The sequence below is a fragment of the Camelus bactrianus genome, chromosome 3, assembly GCF_048773025.1.
Source record: "Camelus bactrianus isolate YW-2024 breed Bactrian camel chromosome 3, ASM4877302v1, whole genome shotgun sequence".
NCBI lineage: Eukaryota > Metazoa > Chordata > Mammalia > Artiodactyla > Camelidae > Camelus > Camelus bactrianus.
The window spans coordinates 57,543,844-57,558,992 of NC_133541.1; the positions used below are offsets into that span (position 1 = coordinate 57,543,844).

Below are 15,149 nucleotides of genomic sequence, written 5' to 3' on the forward strand. Positions count from 1 at the left end.
GCTGATACCACTGCCCTGGACATTGAGCGGAGGGGCTGCAGGATGCGGACAAGCAGGAGCCCGGCCTCTGCAGCCACCCCCACGGTGCCCCCTGAGGGAACTCAGGATGGAAAAGAACAGGACACTGGCCCTAGATAGCTAGGTGCTCATCAAATGCATGATTTCAATGAGCCCAGACCTTTGTACCTTTACATACATAGAAAAGTGCTAAATTCCTTAACTTGAGATAATCTTGGTTTTCTTTAGTTAGTCGTTATCTTTTGATGTTCGGACTTCCTGATCTTTGTTGCAAAGACCCATATATCCTGGCTTCTACCTTGCCACTTTGAAACAGCCTCTTAGAGCAATCTGAGATGCTGTGTCCTGGGCTTGAGTCCTAAGAAAATCCGTCCAATAAAACATAACTCTCAACTTTTAGATTGTACATTATATCTCAGTCAACATAAATTTCATTTTCATTGTGGAATCTTCTTTTTTATTTTTTAATTGAAATATGTTTGACACACAACATTGTGTAAATTTAAGGTGTACATCTTGATTTGCTATACTTATGTGTTGTAATATGGTTGCCACTGTAGTAATAACACCACTATCACATTACATAATTATTTCTTTTTTTTGTGGTAAGAATAAGATCTAGGAAGGAATTATTTCCAATATCACATCAGACATACCTCCTCAGCTATCTACCCCTTGTTCTAGAAAAACCAGCCTCTGTACCCTGATAGCCAAATTGAGACTTGGAGGCCGAGTTTTGGGAGAATTAGGAAAAAAAACCCAAAAAACAAAACCAGCTTTATTGCTTTGCCCGGCAAAGGGGAGTCACAGCAGGCTAATGCCTTAGAGACTGTGAATCCAGCTTGGGGTTGGGGTCCTGCAGTTTTATAGAAAAGCTGGGCAGAGCAGAAAGGCAGCAACAAACGGGGCATTTTTCCAGGGCACTGTGTTCTTACTCTTGATGAATCCACCTGGTGTCACAGAGGAACTCCAGAGGATCTGTTCATCCTTCTGAGGCTGTCAGCGCATGACCACCTTCCTGGAACATAGCTTCTGGGTTAAAGGATAAGCTATTCTGGGTAAAGAATGTACAGGGAGTAGAGAGTGTAATAGAAAGTTTGGGGGCTGTTTAGGTCAGAGAATGAGTAAAACAAGTTGCAGGAATTTTCGGTCAGAATGAATCAGCAAACAGCTTCAGCATCAGAGAAGCCATTCTGTTAGGTTCCTAGTCCTTCCCTCTCAGTCAGGCCGCACCTGTTTTGAGATCTATAGGAAGCAGTAGAGAAGAGCATGTGTTGCTGGCACCATGTAGAAAGTGAAATTTGTAGGGTATTTGATCTGAAAAAACTCAGTGTTTCTTTATCAGAAATGTCACATATCAGAAAAATGTGTAGAAAGTGGAGAAGTGTGTAGGGTATTTGATTTCAATAAAGTTACAGTATTTCTTTCTCAGAAATGTCACATATCAGAACACAGGTGACTAAGTTTTATGTCTGAACACAGCTGATTTTCAGTTTATAGTTGTTTGTCCAGCCAATACCAGTTTTAGATCTTTTAAAAATCATTAATAAGAACCTTGCCCCGCTGCCTACCACAACCCCACATTAACTGCCACGATGGCGTTTACCTCCGCTGAGGGACTCCAGTGTATACCAACACAGGCTCAGACAGCAGGTGTTCTGGGATTATCATTTAAAAATGCCTCAAATCTTTCATGCTTGCGGTTGACAGTGAATAGTTTTGAGACAGTTGACTCTAATTTTGAAACCTAGAAAGATGCTTTCTCTTCGATCAAAGAAAAAAGCTTCACTTGCTACAGGAAGATTTACTTAAGCCAGGAAGAAAACATTTTTGGTTCATATGTCTCTAGACTTACATGTTAAGGAAATTCAAGTAGTTTAGCTTATGCAGAAAACTTCCAAGGGAACGTGTACGACATAAATTTTACATTGTATCTGATTTTATAATTCAGTAAATGTGTGTAAAAATATACATTTGTGAAGAATTTGGTAATTTTTTGAGAACTAAATTGTCAAGGACAGACAATATGTCTATTAGAAATATGGGTACAACTTATGAGGCCCAAATTTTGACTGTTTATCGACAAGAACTGTTTAGGTCTTAAATTGATCATCACCAGACTGAGAAAGGAGTAACTTGCTTTGTACAGAGCATGACATAGAGTAGACTACAGGGTACTCATTATAAGGTTTCAGGCTTGAACTTTTGGGCAGAATTGCCGTTTGATATACTGTGCTTGAAATGGAAATCCCTGCTGATGATGATGCTGATGGCTAATGATGACAATGATGAGTATAGCCTTTTTTGAGCAGTTTGTAGTGCCAGGTACTCTTAGAAGCACTTAACTCATTTAATCAACAAACAATCTTAACCAATGGGACAAATGTTGAGATAAGTTTATTTCTCTCCTAATCTCAGGTACTCATGAATGGGCTGCAGCAGGTAAGATACTAGAGTTGGGTAAAATATTCAGGAGCTTCCTGGAGAAGGTCAGCCTTGACTGAACCCCTGAGAGGTGGCTGGTTTAGGGAGGAGTACACCCTTCTGGCTCGGAGGGACGCTAAGGAAGGAGCTTGGATGTGGCCACCTTACAGCAGATGGAACAAAGCTCCACTGAGGCTGTAGTGCCACTGGTTTCTTCAGTTCTTCTTTTATTCTCATCATCTACCTTGTAATAGAAAACACAGGCAGTTCTCAGAAAAGGCACACCTGCCTATTTTGGAGATGTAGGGAATGTGGGTGGTGCGTTTTGAACTGTTAGAGTGATTGGGAGTCATCCCTGGCAGTGAGTGGCTGGAAGACTGAGAGATGTTAAGTACCCTAAAAGTGAGATAAGCCCACACAGTAAAGAATCATTTCATCCAAAATGCTCACGGCACTTCTTGAGAAACACTGCGGGTGATTCAGGTCCTCACCAAGAGATATCCATGGTGGCTTTATAGTGGCAGACCTGGAATAGAGGATGATGCAGTGGGAGAGGGGTTCATAGAGTCAAATCTGGAATATATTTTCCAAGTTTTTTGGAAATTTTTAGACTCCAAGGAGAATGTACTAATATTGTGCCATGTTAATTTGTTAAATAATTTTTGTATAATGCATCTGTTTTAAAAAATTTTTTTCTTATTTTGGGGAGAGGTAATTGGGTTTTTATTTATTTATTTATTTTAATGGAGGTACTGGGAATCGAACCCAGGACCTTGTGCATGCTAGGCATGCACTCTACCCCTGAGCTATACCCTCCCCTCTATAATGCATCTTTGATGTGGAAATTTTAGAAATAGAACAAAAAAGGATATCCCCCCATCGTGAGAGTATGTTAGTGTATATCCATCCAGGCTTCAGTAGGCAAGTTAATTGATTACACAAAGATGTGATCATAAAGAGAACACACAATTTTTTTAATTGCTGTTTTTGATTATTTGCACAAAAGGGAATAACTTTCATAGCTTCAGCTCAATACTGTATGTGTCTAAATTATTGAAGTTTTAAAAATAATTCTGTGTGTGAAGACACATTAAATATTTACCTTTCACGTATCAGTAAGCTTTGATTATATTTTCAGTGTTTCATTTATTTTTGCATTATTCCAAACAAGATTGGGAGTGGTTTATTTACATGTCAGAACTGACTTGTGACGTAGTGCTTTCATCAGTAAGGTGAGGGCATTTCTGCAGCGCACATCACAGCGATCACTTTCCTGCATGGACTCTCCACGGCATGAAGCAGCAGTCTCTAGACCCTGTTATGCTGTCTACTGCTTTGAGAATTTCTACGTTTCCATAGTTCATCCTGAACAGTGCTCTCCCACCAAACCCTGCCTGAACTCTCCTCCAGGGACCCTTTAACAGGGAGCCAGTTCTCAAGGGATTTGTCATACTTCAGCAGTTTCCTCTACCTTTTCGGTGGCCGCTGTTATTACACTGTTATTGCACCTTTTTAATTAATATTTATTCTTTTAAATCCAGTCAGGTGGTTGGTTATCATTTTTTTCTTTAGAATTTAGAATTCTTCTTGGTGGGGAAGATAAAGAAAGAATTTTGTGCTTTCTTTTTGCACAGGCAGCATTCTGATAGGAAGCCTCCACAACTTGTGGTCCTTCCTTTGTTAGTCTAAAGCCAGGGAAGGAAGGGGCAGGTCCTGCCCGCTCTGTCAATGCCAGGCCATTGGCCTCTGTGCTCTCCAGAGGGGCCAGAGAGCCAGGGAAGCTGAAGAATGGCTGAAGGACAATTCAAGCTACTTTATTATTGAGTTGTATCGTTCATGTCTTTCACTTGCCCCAGGGTGAGTTGCAGCAGACTCAGATAGCTTTATGAGATCCATGGGCCGATTAACAAGTCATTTCTAGTTTTATTAATGATAGTTTATACATCTTATTTTTTCTAGTATTGATGAATCAGTCTGTTAGTTAATTTAGCAAGTGTTTAATTAAAATCTATAATCATGACTTAGTTTTTATCAAAAACCATGACCTATTTACATACATAATGGAAAATATGACATTATAGAATTTAACAGTATTCTTTTACTCTGAGTATTTGGATTATGAGTAATTTTCATTTTCTTTCTTTATTTTGCGAGTGTTGTGTTGGCTTTTAACAATTTTTTTATTTTTATTTTTTTAATTGAAGTATAGTTGATACACAATGTTGTGTTAGTTTCTGGTATACAGCATAGTGCTTAATTTATATTTATATACACACACACATATCTATACTTTTTCAGATTCTTTCCATTATAGGTTATTACAAGATATTGAATATAGTTCCCTGTGTGATACAATAGGACCTAGTTGTTTATCTATTTTATATATAGTAGCTTGTATCTACTAATGCCAAATTCCTAATTTACCCCTCTCCAACACTTCTCCCTTTGGTAACCGTGTTTGTTTTCTATGTCTGAGAGTCTTTTTCTGTTTTATAAATAAGTTCATTTGTATCATTTTTTAGATTTCACATGTAAGTGATGTCATATGATATTTGTCTTTGACTTACTTCACTTAGTGTAATAATCTCTAGGTCCAACCATGTTGGTGCAAATGGCATTATTTCATTTTTTATGGCTGAGTAGTAGTCCATTTTGTGTGTGTGTGTCTGTCTGTGTATATATATGTGTGTGTGTGTGTGTGTGTATGTATGAGTGTGTGTGTGTGTATATATATATATCTCACATCTTATTTGTCCATTCATCTGTTGTGGACACTAGGCTGCTTCCATGTCTTGGTTGTTGTGAATAGTGCTACTGTAAATATTGGAGTGAATGTATCTTTTCAAATTTGAGTTTTCTTTGGTTATATGCCCAGGAGTGGGATTGCTGAATCGTAGAATAAGTCTATTTTTAATTTTTTAAGGAACTTCCATATCATTTTCCATAATGGCTGCACCAAATTACACATTCCCACCAGTGGTGTAAGGGGGTTCCTTCTTCTCCACACCCTCTCCAGCATTTATCGTTTGTGGACTTCTTAATGATGGTCATTCTGACTGGTGTAAGGTGATACCTCATTATAGTTTTGATTTGCATTTCTTTGATAATTAGTGATATTGGGCATTGTTTCATATGCCTGTTGGCTATCTGTATGTCCTCTTTGGAGAAATCCTTGTTTAGTTCTTGTGCCCATTTTTGGATTGGGTTGTTTATTTTTTTTGTCATTGAATATGAGTCATTTGTATATTTTGGAAATTAAGCCGTTGTCAGTTGCATCATTTGCAAACATTTTCTCCCATTCTGTAGGTTGTCTTTCCTTTTTGTTTATGGTTTCCTTTGCTTTGCAGAAGCTTATAAGTTTGATTATGTCCCATTTGTTTATTTTTGCTTTTATTTCTATTGCCTTGGAAGACTGACCTAGGAGAACATTGCTATGATTTATGTCTGAGAATGTTTTGCCTACGTTTTCTTCCAGAAGGTTTATGGTGTCCTGACTTATGTTTAAGTCTTTAAGCCATTTTAAGTTTATTTTTGTGTATGGTGTGAGGGAGTGTTCTAAGCTTCATTGATTTATACACTGCTATCCAGCTTTCCCAACACCACTTGCTGAAGAGACTATCTTTTCTCCATTGTGTATTCTTGCCTCCTTTGTCTAAGATTAATTGACTGTAGGTCTGTGGGTTTATTTCTGAGCTCTCTCTTCTGGCTTTTTTGATTGTTGTTGTTCTGAGGGCCCATATTGTAATGTACAGTTCACAGTGAGTATAGGTTTTTTATCCTGAGATGTAACTAAATCTCAGAAGCCATTGACTTCAATGCAGAGTTTGAATTCTTGTCCCCAAAATGTTTTACACAGTTATTGTTACAGCTCTTGGATTTTGGTACTTTAGATAGGAAGGAGTTTGACATCAGGATAATATATAAATGATTTAAAGTGGTTTCTACAGAAGTTTTCTTTTTCTATGTATTTCCATCTAATTCTACAGTAATAGAGGAGGCAGGCAGATAAATGGCTTATTAGATACATATTTGCTAGTATAATGGGAACTATCATTAGAAGAAAAAGAGCAAATCAAATGAATTAAGTATTCACACTTGAAGAGTATGCCAAGTTTAATCAAATTCAAGCCAACTATAGTATTTTTAAAAATTATTTTTAACTGTGAACTATAAATATCAATCCAACCATATATCAATGGAATGGCTTTGATTTTTCCTCCTGAGTCTGTTAAGCCCAGTGTTTCTCAACCCTGGCTACATAGAATAGAATTAACCAGAGGTCTTCGGGGAAGATTTAAAAAAATCCTGATGTCCAGATTGTTCCCTGGACTGTGACCCATGGGGAAGAGACCAGGCCTCACTGTGTTTCTAAGGCTCCCTGTTGGTGATTCCAGTATGCTTACAACTACTTTAACAGATTACTGACTTTTTGTGTCCACTGAACTGAAAGGTTGGTTAAAAAACATTTTTTTCCCGTTAGAGCAGCAGAATTTGCTTCTCAGCCACTTGAAGTTTGGCTCTCATCACAGGAATAAGTATCTTCCCATGGAGCAAGGATGTTCAGTTTGGCAGATCTCTCTCGAGTACAGAGAGAACCACAAAGGACTTTATTTATCTTTTCCCTGGGCTCACAGCAATCATTGCACATGAATATGTTTATTTATCAGAATAATAAATTAGTGGTTCTGCAGCTCTGTTTCAGATTCACATGCAAGATTCTCAGCATCTTCAAAGAAGGGCCTTTCAAAGACTCTCAGAGCTCAAACTTACTTTTTATCTTTTTTCTGCTCTCTACATATATATGAGTTTCGGCAGGCAGGATTTTCATTGACCAAAATCAAAGGGAGAGACATTAAAAATATTTTAAAACAACAACCAAAAAATCCCAGATATTTCAAGCAGGATAAAGACCCCTTCCTTAGAAAGAAGTTTATGGGAATACAATATTCTTAGTTCTATCAACATCCAAATACCTTATATTTGTTGATAAAACCAATAGTTTCATTGTTAGATAATGGGGAATCTGAGCTTTCTCTCTACCTTGGACATATTTCCCTGAATAAATGGAGCTCAGGCTGCAGTCAGATGCCAACTAAATGAAAGAGCCATCTTTTAACAGCTGAGGCATATGACACTGAACAGCCCCAGTGGACATAGATAAGCTGAGAAGGAAAGTTGTTTGATTTGAGAAGAGGCATGGAGTTACCCTCTGGGCTGACCCACGTTGTTTCAGATGATGAGTGGCTATGGAGGTGACAAAACTTTATTGGCCTGAAAGAAATATAGGGAAAATAAATAAGCTTTGTTTGCTCTTAGTGAAAAAAAAAAGTGTGTGCAGTGAATTTCCTCCTTCAGATTGGAGCAAGTAGCCTGCTGTCAGTTTCCTAAATATATCACCTGTAGAGAAGTGAGGACTACAGAGCCATCTTAAGCTGTGCCCCTAAATCATCCTCAATCAAGGGCCCAGGACATCGAGACGGGAAGAGAAATACCCTCTTCTTGCACTTTTGGTGTCAGTTTCTTCTTCACTCATCCCTGTCTCCCTCATACTACCTACCCCACAGTGCTTTGCTGCCGCTTTTCTTTCTCTTTTTTCTTTCTTTCTTTTTTTTCTTACTATCTTTGCATATCCGACTATCCTGGACAGGGTCCATCCTATTTAAGAACAATCTTAGTATTAAGCCTTGTCACTTGGAAGGGAACTCAGGGTGTCACATCTGGACAGTTTAACTTGTTTTCGCTGAAGCACTATGAAACTCCCAGGGACCCTCCTGTATTTGTACCAGGCAGGTTTGTTCACGACCAAGCCTTAATAAAACAAGAAATGTGCTGGCAAAGGAAAGATGATATCTTTCATCAGTATGAGAACTTAAACACTAAAAGAAGATAATTTAATTTCATGTTACCCTTGGACTTTGTTCTAGAAGGTTGTTCAGTGTATTCCAAATAAGTATGGGAAGCAGTTTAAAGTGCACTTTTCTGTTTGACTGTCAGTAGCTCAAATTGTTTTAGGTGTGTTTGCATTCAAATCACTGCACCAACCATAATCTCTTGCACTCAGGAATCCATTTCGAACTACCAGGAATATCCAGAAACTACTTTCTACGTTGAAAATTCATGAAGTGATAGAAATATTGACAAATACATTCCTTGTTATTGGAGTGTAAAGTCCTAGAGAGGACTTTAGTTAAAGGAAATTAAAATCCATCTTTTAATTCATATTCATATTCATATGACTTCATATGAAGTCATACAGCATCTCATACATTAATCTAATCAGTAACACCACAGATTTCTGGAATTGCTAACCTGGTGAACAAAACAAATTATACTTAGATCATATAAAAAGAGAAAGGAGCTAATAGATTTTGGGATAGTACTGTTGCTGATTTAACAGCACCATAGATATACTTTTTGTTATTGTTGTTGATGTTAAATTTGCAAAATACCAGAAAGTGGAAATTGCTTTGTGTTTACAATTTGAACTCAAATGTATCAGAACAAGGATGGAATACATGTCTTTTCTTGAAATAATGTATCTACAGAGTTTGACACACACAATAAAGTTGCTAGGATTCTACAACTCAGAAGAATCAAGAGATACTGCAGTAACACAAAATTGACTTTTAATGTTTGTTTACCAGTTCATTATATCTTACAGAAAATGAAAACATTTTTTTTTTGTAATACAGATTGGTTCTTCTCCTCAGATTTATACTCAGTAGGTATTAGATGCCCTTAAATACTGACTTCCTTTTAATCAGGTGGCTTAATATGGTTTTTCTATTTTTCATTTCTTTTGTTGTACATCATTGCTGCGCTGGCAGTAGTGAGCTATGATACAGATAACTTCTCAACAAAACTATGTCAGTTATCCATTGATCATTCCTGATGCATTCTGTGCTAGAAACTGATAGGTAATTCCCTTTTCATCCTTCCCTCCTTAGTGGTCAGCTACTCCATGAGACCACCATATTCTTTGGAGCACTGAAATCAAGAAACCCAGTATGGCTGCCAGCAACCAAATTGGAATCTCCTTTGAGTCTACTTCTAACTGCCAAAATAATAAGCGACTATATTATTGCATAAAATAAAACTTTTAACAGGTACCGGCCCCCTTGCTATGAGAGAAAGTTTAAATTTACAGATACCATATTTGACTAAAAAATACTGTGATAAAATATGGCAGCAGTCATTAAAAGATGGCTTCCAGTGTTAGTGTGACTTGCTTGTTTTCATTCCTATGCTGTCTTTTCTGTGAATCATTTCTTTTTGTTTAGGTTTGCAAATGTAGGTGTGTCAGTGAAATGTGCAGATAACCTTAGTCCCTTCAGGGGGTCAAGTGTTGATTATGGACAAAATGATCAAAATAAGATTTCCTAACCCAGACTCCCATCTCAACCCCCTGATGCTCTCGGTACCCAAGTCTGAGGAGCAATTTCTGAATTAGCCAGGGTTGTACCGGCTTTCTGTTAGGAATTGTGTTAGGATAACCTTTCTTTTTCAGACATTCCCAGTGGGATATCTTGAGGAATGAAGTATGGAAATAGCTATTTGGTGAAAAATGGCAAAATAAGAACATTAAAAAGAAACCCTTATTCAAGGAGGAGTCCAAAAGAATATGGGAATTCTGATCCTTTGGGAGAAGTGAGAAGATAAAAATTCTGCTCAGCAGTATTCATTCTGTTAAGATATATTTTTACAAGCATGGAAAAATGGTGTGCAGTCAGTATAGATTTTAATCAGCTAACAGTCACTCCAGAGATTTTGATCAGCACCAATTCCTGTACTAGTAAGTATTCAAAAGTTAAGAAATGCTACTATGCTTAACATTATAAAGGTAAAGTTCTACAGCAATAACTGAAAATTATAGATCTGCTTCAATAGAAATTTGTTCCCACTTGCAGTTCCACTAAAATTCTTGTAACGTGGGTAATAATCATTCAAGTATGGGCTTCCTCCAATGAGCTACCCCCCATATTTGAGGTACTAGAGTCACTGTTTTGGAGATAGTATTCTTTAAATAATATATTCGTCTTATCCTAGACCATTTAGGTATTTTTAATTTAGAAGTTTGAGTTCTATTTGTATCAGCAGTGCTTGAGTTAAACCTAACAATCTCTTTGGATTTACGTTTTTGTACAATTCTCATGTCCAACCTGATGTAAAAATGTGCGTGCATACATTGTCATCTTTTAGTATTAAAGCATCTGAAAATTTCAGATATGCTTTTGATAAAAGAAATGATCTACTTTTATTTACAATATTCTGTCTAGGTAATGTATGGATATAGTTATGATTTCATGGACTTCCAGTTGTTCTATACCTTCCACACACATAACTCTACATTTATAGAGTAAATTTATTAGAATTATTACAGAGCTTTGAATGCAACAACAATCAATTCAGGAAAAAGATTTATTTACTTATGTTCATGGTAGGAAAATCTACATAAAAACATTCATGAAAGCATACCGGCTATGTCATACTTGGATTATTATACTAAATCCCATTTATTAGAACTCATTGTGAAACAATGGGAAACTGTGAAATGTGATTTGAATACAAATATTGGTCCCTGTGGGGTCTCAACAGTCATAAAAATATAGGAAAACCGAGCCTTGTTTAAGTTTGGAGCTGCTAATGGGGAAAGTTGTTTTTCTGAAGCTGATCTTACCCTTTCATTTAAAGCCCTGAAGATTTTGGTGTAAACTCTTTGATGACAGCTTCAGCATTTCATTTAAGCATAGTGATGATCAGCAAGGAACATGACATCACTGACCAGATTTTCTATATGGACAAAGGTTTAAAACTACTTTGTTGACTTTTTTCTCCAAACACAGGCACCAGTTGGGCTTTCTAGAGTCTATACAAATAGTAATAACAAGAATTTGAAAAGTTGGGTTCTTATTTCTTGGTTAGGCAAATATAGTTGTTTATTCCTTTTATGATTTAAATTTTTTTCATGTAATGTATATAAGAAGGAAATATTAAATATTTTAAAGTTATTTTTATAGGACAATAACATTTCATAGGCTAACATAAAATCAAGCTGCTAAATTTTACAATTTTTCTGTCCAGCAGTTTATCTATATAACTGCCCTGAGTAGATGCTAAATGCTGCTTAGCAAATGGCCCTTAGAATTTAAATATAACTCAGTAAAGCTACTCAAAAGAAAACAATTTCTCTCAGGCATGTGTAATTTTAATTAGAAGAAGGTGGGAGTCTGGTTAAATATTATCTGCTCATTTTAGTGTCATATTTCATATAAATGGGATTATTAAGGGGTTTTAACTGTGCTTGTCATAACGCATTGGAGTCCATATGATTTTTTTTTTTTTTTTGGTCAAAAAGGCAGGATTTTAAAGAGTAAAATATTCTGTCTGTTGGAGACTTGAAATACTAACTTTTAGAAAAATGAGATTGTTCCCTTGTGAAACTGAGTTTTGTGCAACCTCTCGGAATCTCAGTTCAGGTAAAGAAGCCTGTATTTCAAACCTGTTGCTCTAATCTGTTCATCGTAGTGCATTTCAAAATTGTACAAATGTGTAAAATTTGTGCTTGTGGCAGCTGCTGCTCTGAGTAGCTTTACTTTCCTTAATTTAATCCTAGCAATGGTCAAGCTATTGCATGCCCCGATCGTGAAAGGATACTTCGTTGGGATGACATAGCCTAAACAGTTTGGCTCTAAAGCCCCCTTATGTCGTGCTTCCCTTAAAATTATATTACTTTATAATATATATTGAATGATAGCTTTACAAAAACAAATTAATGAATTGATCTTTATGAAAATGACTCTTTACAGTAAGTAAAAAAGGGTTATCACAGTTTTGGTAACTTGCATGAGTTCATATTGGAAAAAAAAACCTTTCACATGTTCTTAATGACTAAACCCGCCGCGCTCGGGGGGCACGCTCAATTGTATGCTCTGAAGCAGTAGACACCGTACAGCTTATGCTTTTTGTCTGGGAAGCCCACGAAGCGCACGGCCGCCTCGGTGGGACTGCAGCGCCTTCTTGGCCTGGAGATGGGGTAGCGGACACTGCCGTCTGCCAACCAGCCTGCATCGCAGCGGTCGTATCCCAGGAGTTTCCAGGCAGCGAATATCTGGCCCACTTTGGCGATCTGAGCACCATCACTGAGACAGGCCTGCACCGCTTCGTCGTAGGTCAGCTTGGTGGGGTGGATCAGGTAGTAGAAGCGGCCTGCGGGGAGAGGGAGAGGGAGGGTTAGTGGCCCCGTCTGCAGGGGAGCTTGGGGGGATGCGTGGAGCCTCAGACGGAAGTGTTCTCAGTGAAGGGAGATGTAGGGCATTGTCTGTAAAGGTCTTGAAACACAGGATGGTCAATTAAATGTAGTGCCCCCTAGGTCGTGCGCCATTAAATTAGATTTTTTCCTGGCCCCTTAATATGTGTTCAGACGTGCCCTTTCAGAGCTGTAGAAAAGAAAAGGGGAAGGACAGATGCGGTTTCTGCTCACTAATGAGTGACTAACAGGGCCCTTCTGTGGCACTAGAGAAGACAGAATCCCATGTTGAAAGCAAGAGCTATTTAAATTCTAGCTGTAGCGAGACTGAACCCCAGCGCAAGTTTCTGGAGAGGCACAATTTGAATGTGAAAGGATCAAAAAACATTCCTGACAGAAAAGTCCATTTAAAAAAAATCAAAAGCCCTCAAGTCCTTTTCATTACAGGTATCAATAAGACATTATTCTTATTCAAAGACTACAGTATGAAAATGCAAAACATACAGGAAGTCACTTGCCATAAATTATACGGACTCAGAATGCGAACCCAGTCTTTCACTCACTAGCAGAGAGGATGGAGTTGTTTATTTTCCAGCTTCCCTCCGTGGGAGCCCTGACACCTAACCATTTCTTGATCTCACAAGAAAGAGCAAGTTAGTCTCAGCCAATACTGAATAGTGTTAATTACTGGGATTCCTTCAATTTGTATTAAACATGCAAAAAGTGTATAAAGTATGACATCAACTAACTAAAGTGATACCCACTGATTGAAGATCTTTTTCAGACTTTTAGTTTCAGGTAGAATAAAATCAGACTCTCTTGTCTGATTACACATTGTAATGTGACATCCCCCTGGCCTTTATTAAACATAGATTATTGAAGTCTAAATTAATGCTTGCCAATTCTTTCTAGACTAAGAGGATGTGATTTGGAGGAAGGATAGAGGCCACTGGAACATTAATAGAGGGTTAGTTCTATCATCTATGCCCGAGGCCGGCAAACTACAGTGCACAAGTCAAATGAGGTTTTATTAGATGGAACACAGCCACACCCATCTGTTTAATATTGTTCATGGCTGTTTTTGTGTTGTAACCTACAGAGCTGCATCAAGTAGTTGCAACAGAGACCATATGGCCCACAAAGCCAAAAATATTTACTCTCTGACCCTTTATAGAAAGTGTTGATCCCTGATCCTCTGCTGTTTTCCCCAAAGCATCTTGCCAGGAACCTAATATATAAAATATCGGGGCCAGGGCTTGCCTCATGGGTTTGTGACCTGTATAGTTACACAGAGCCCCATGCTTGGTTTAATTCTCTACTGTTATCATCTTAAAATTCTTAAGTTTTGAACAGGGTGTCCACATTCGCATTTTGCACTGGGCCCCATGTGTTACGTCCCTGGTTCTAGATGGAGCAAGACAGGGTGGGGACTTGTGCCGAATTCAATGAATCCATCATCAACACTGATGCAGCCTGGATCTCTCACTTCTGTTCTTACCTCCAGCATTATTTCTACTTAATTTTCTTGCCAAGTTCTCTTTATCCTGAGCTTTCTCTTTATCAGAGAGATAAAGCTCTCTTTATCCTAAGCCTTGCTGATCATCTGTGAATAAATTGACAGTGTAATTTAGAGAAGAGGAGAGCATAACACAGAAGCCGCCCTTACGTCATGGAGAGATCTATGCCCGTGGAAGCACAGAGTGGCAGCAGCATCTTTGGCAGTAAGAAAAAAGACTCCATACAACATGACAGTTAAACTATTTCATCATAACAGTTGGATGCAATAAAAGCAAAGAATAATGGAAACATGTACTTATGCTTGACGTCTGTGAATTTTTAAAAATCAGGACATTAAAGAACTTTTTATATCTGAAGCGATACTTCAAAGCTTTTTCCTTTTTTTTTTAAGTAGATAAGATTAAAAGTTTAATGTATCAGAGTACGTATTAGTCTCTGGGATAGGAAACAAGGCAGTATGGTTAATATCTTACCATTGAAGTTGGATGTAAAACAGAAAACATCGTATCTGCTTTTATCTTTGTCCCAAAACCCGTAGTTCCTGACACCAGGCACTGTGTTCTGGCCTCCGCAGGGCTCTCTTGGTTTCGTGATGGGATACTGCACAGACCCATCACTGAGCCAGCCAGCGTTGCACCAGTCCAGCCCACTCCGCCAGGCATCGTACAGTTGGTCGAAGGAGGCAATTACAGCATCCTGGTCCAGACAAGCTTGCTGTGCCTCATGAAAATTGAGATTGTAGCGCCCGAGTCGTGGAAAATAAGGGAATACCACACCTGTCCAGAAAGGAAGGCAAGGAATCGTTAGTGGCACAAGAAGTAAGAACTATGAGCAAGTCCCACTTGACTTGGGAAAAAACATAGTAGAATCTCCATCAGAAGAAGGGGCAGTTTTTGTTCAACTTGCAATATTTTCTCCTGGTCCCATTTTGCTCCTAACAGCT

General features: G+C 38.0%; 1 protein-coding gene across 3 annotated transcripts in view; it reads right to left on the bottom strand.

Moving 5' to 3' along the window:
- Positions 1–9,046: 9,046 nt before the first annotated feature.
- The window catches only part of HAPLN1 (hyaluronan and proteoglycan link protein 1), a 72,466-nt gene continuing 66,363 nt past the window's right edge, over positions 9,047–15,149 (bottom strand). For all 3 annotated transcript variants that reach the window (XM_074360329.1, XM_045507080.2, XM_010970602.3), the window contains 2 exons: positions 14,680–14,982; positions 9,047–12,648 (listed from right to left, as the gene is read on the bottom strand). In XM_074360329.1, coding sequence (XP_074216430.1) covers positions 12,359–12,648; positions 14,680–14,982 — 593 coding nt within the window. In that variant the 3' untranslated portion in view covers positions 9,047–12,358. The remainder of the gene's footprint in view (positions 12,649–14,679; positions 14,983–15,149) is intronic.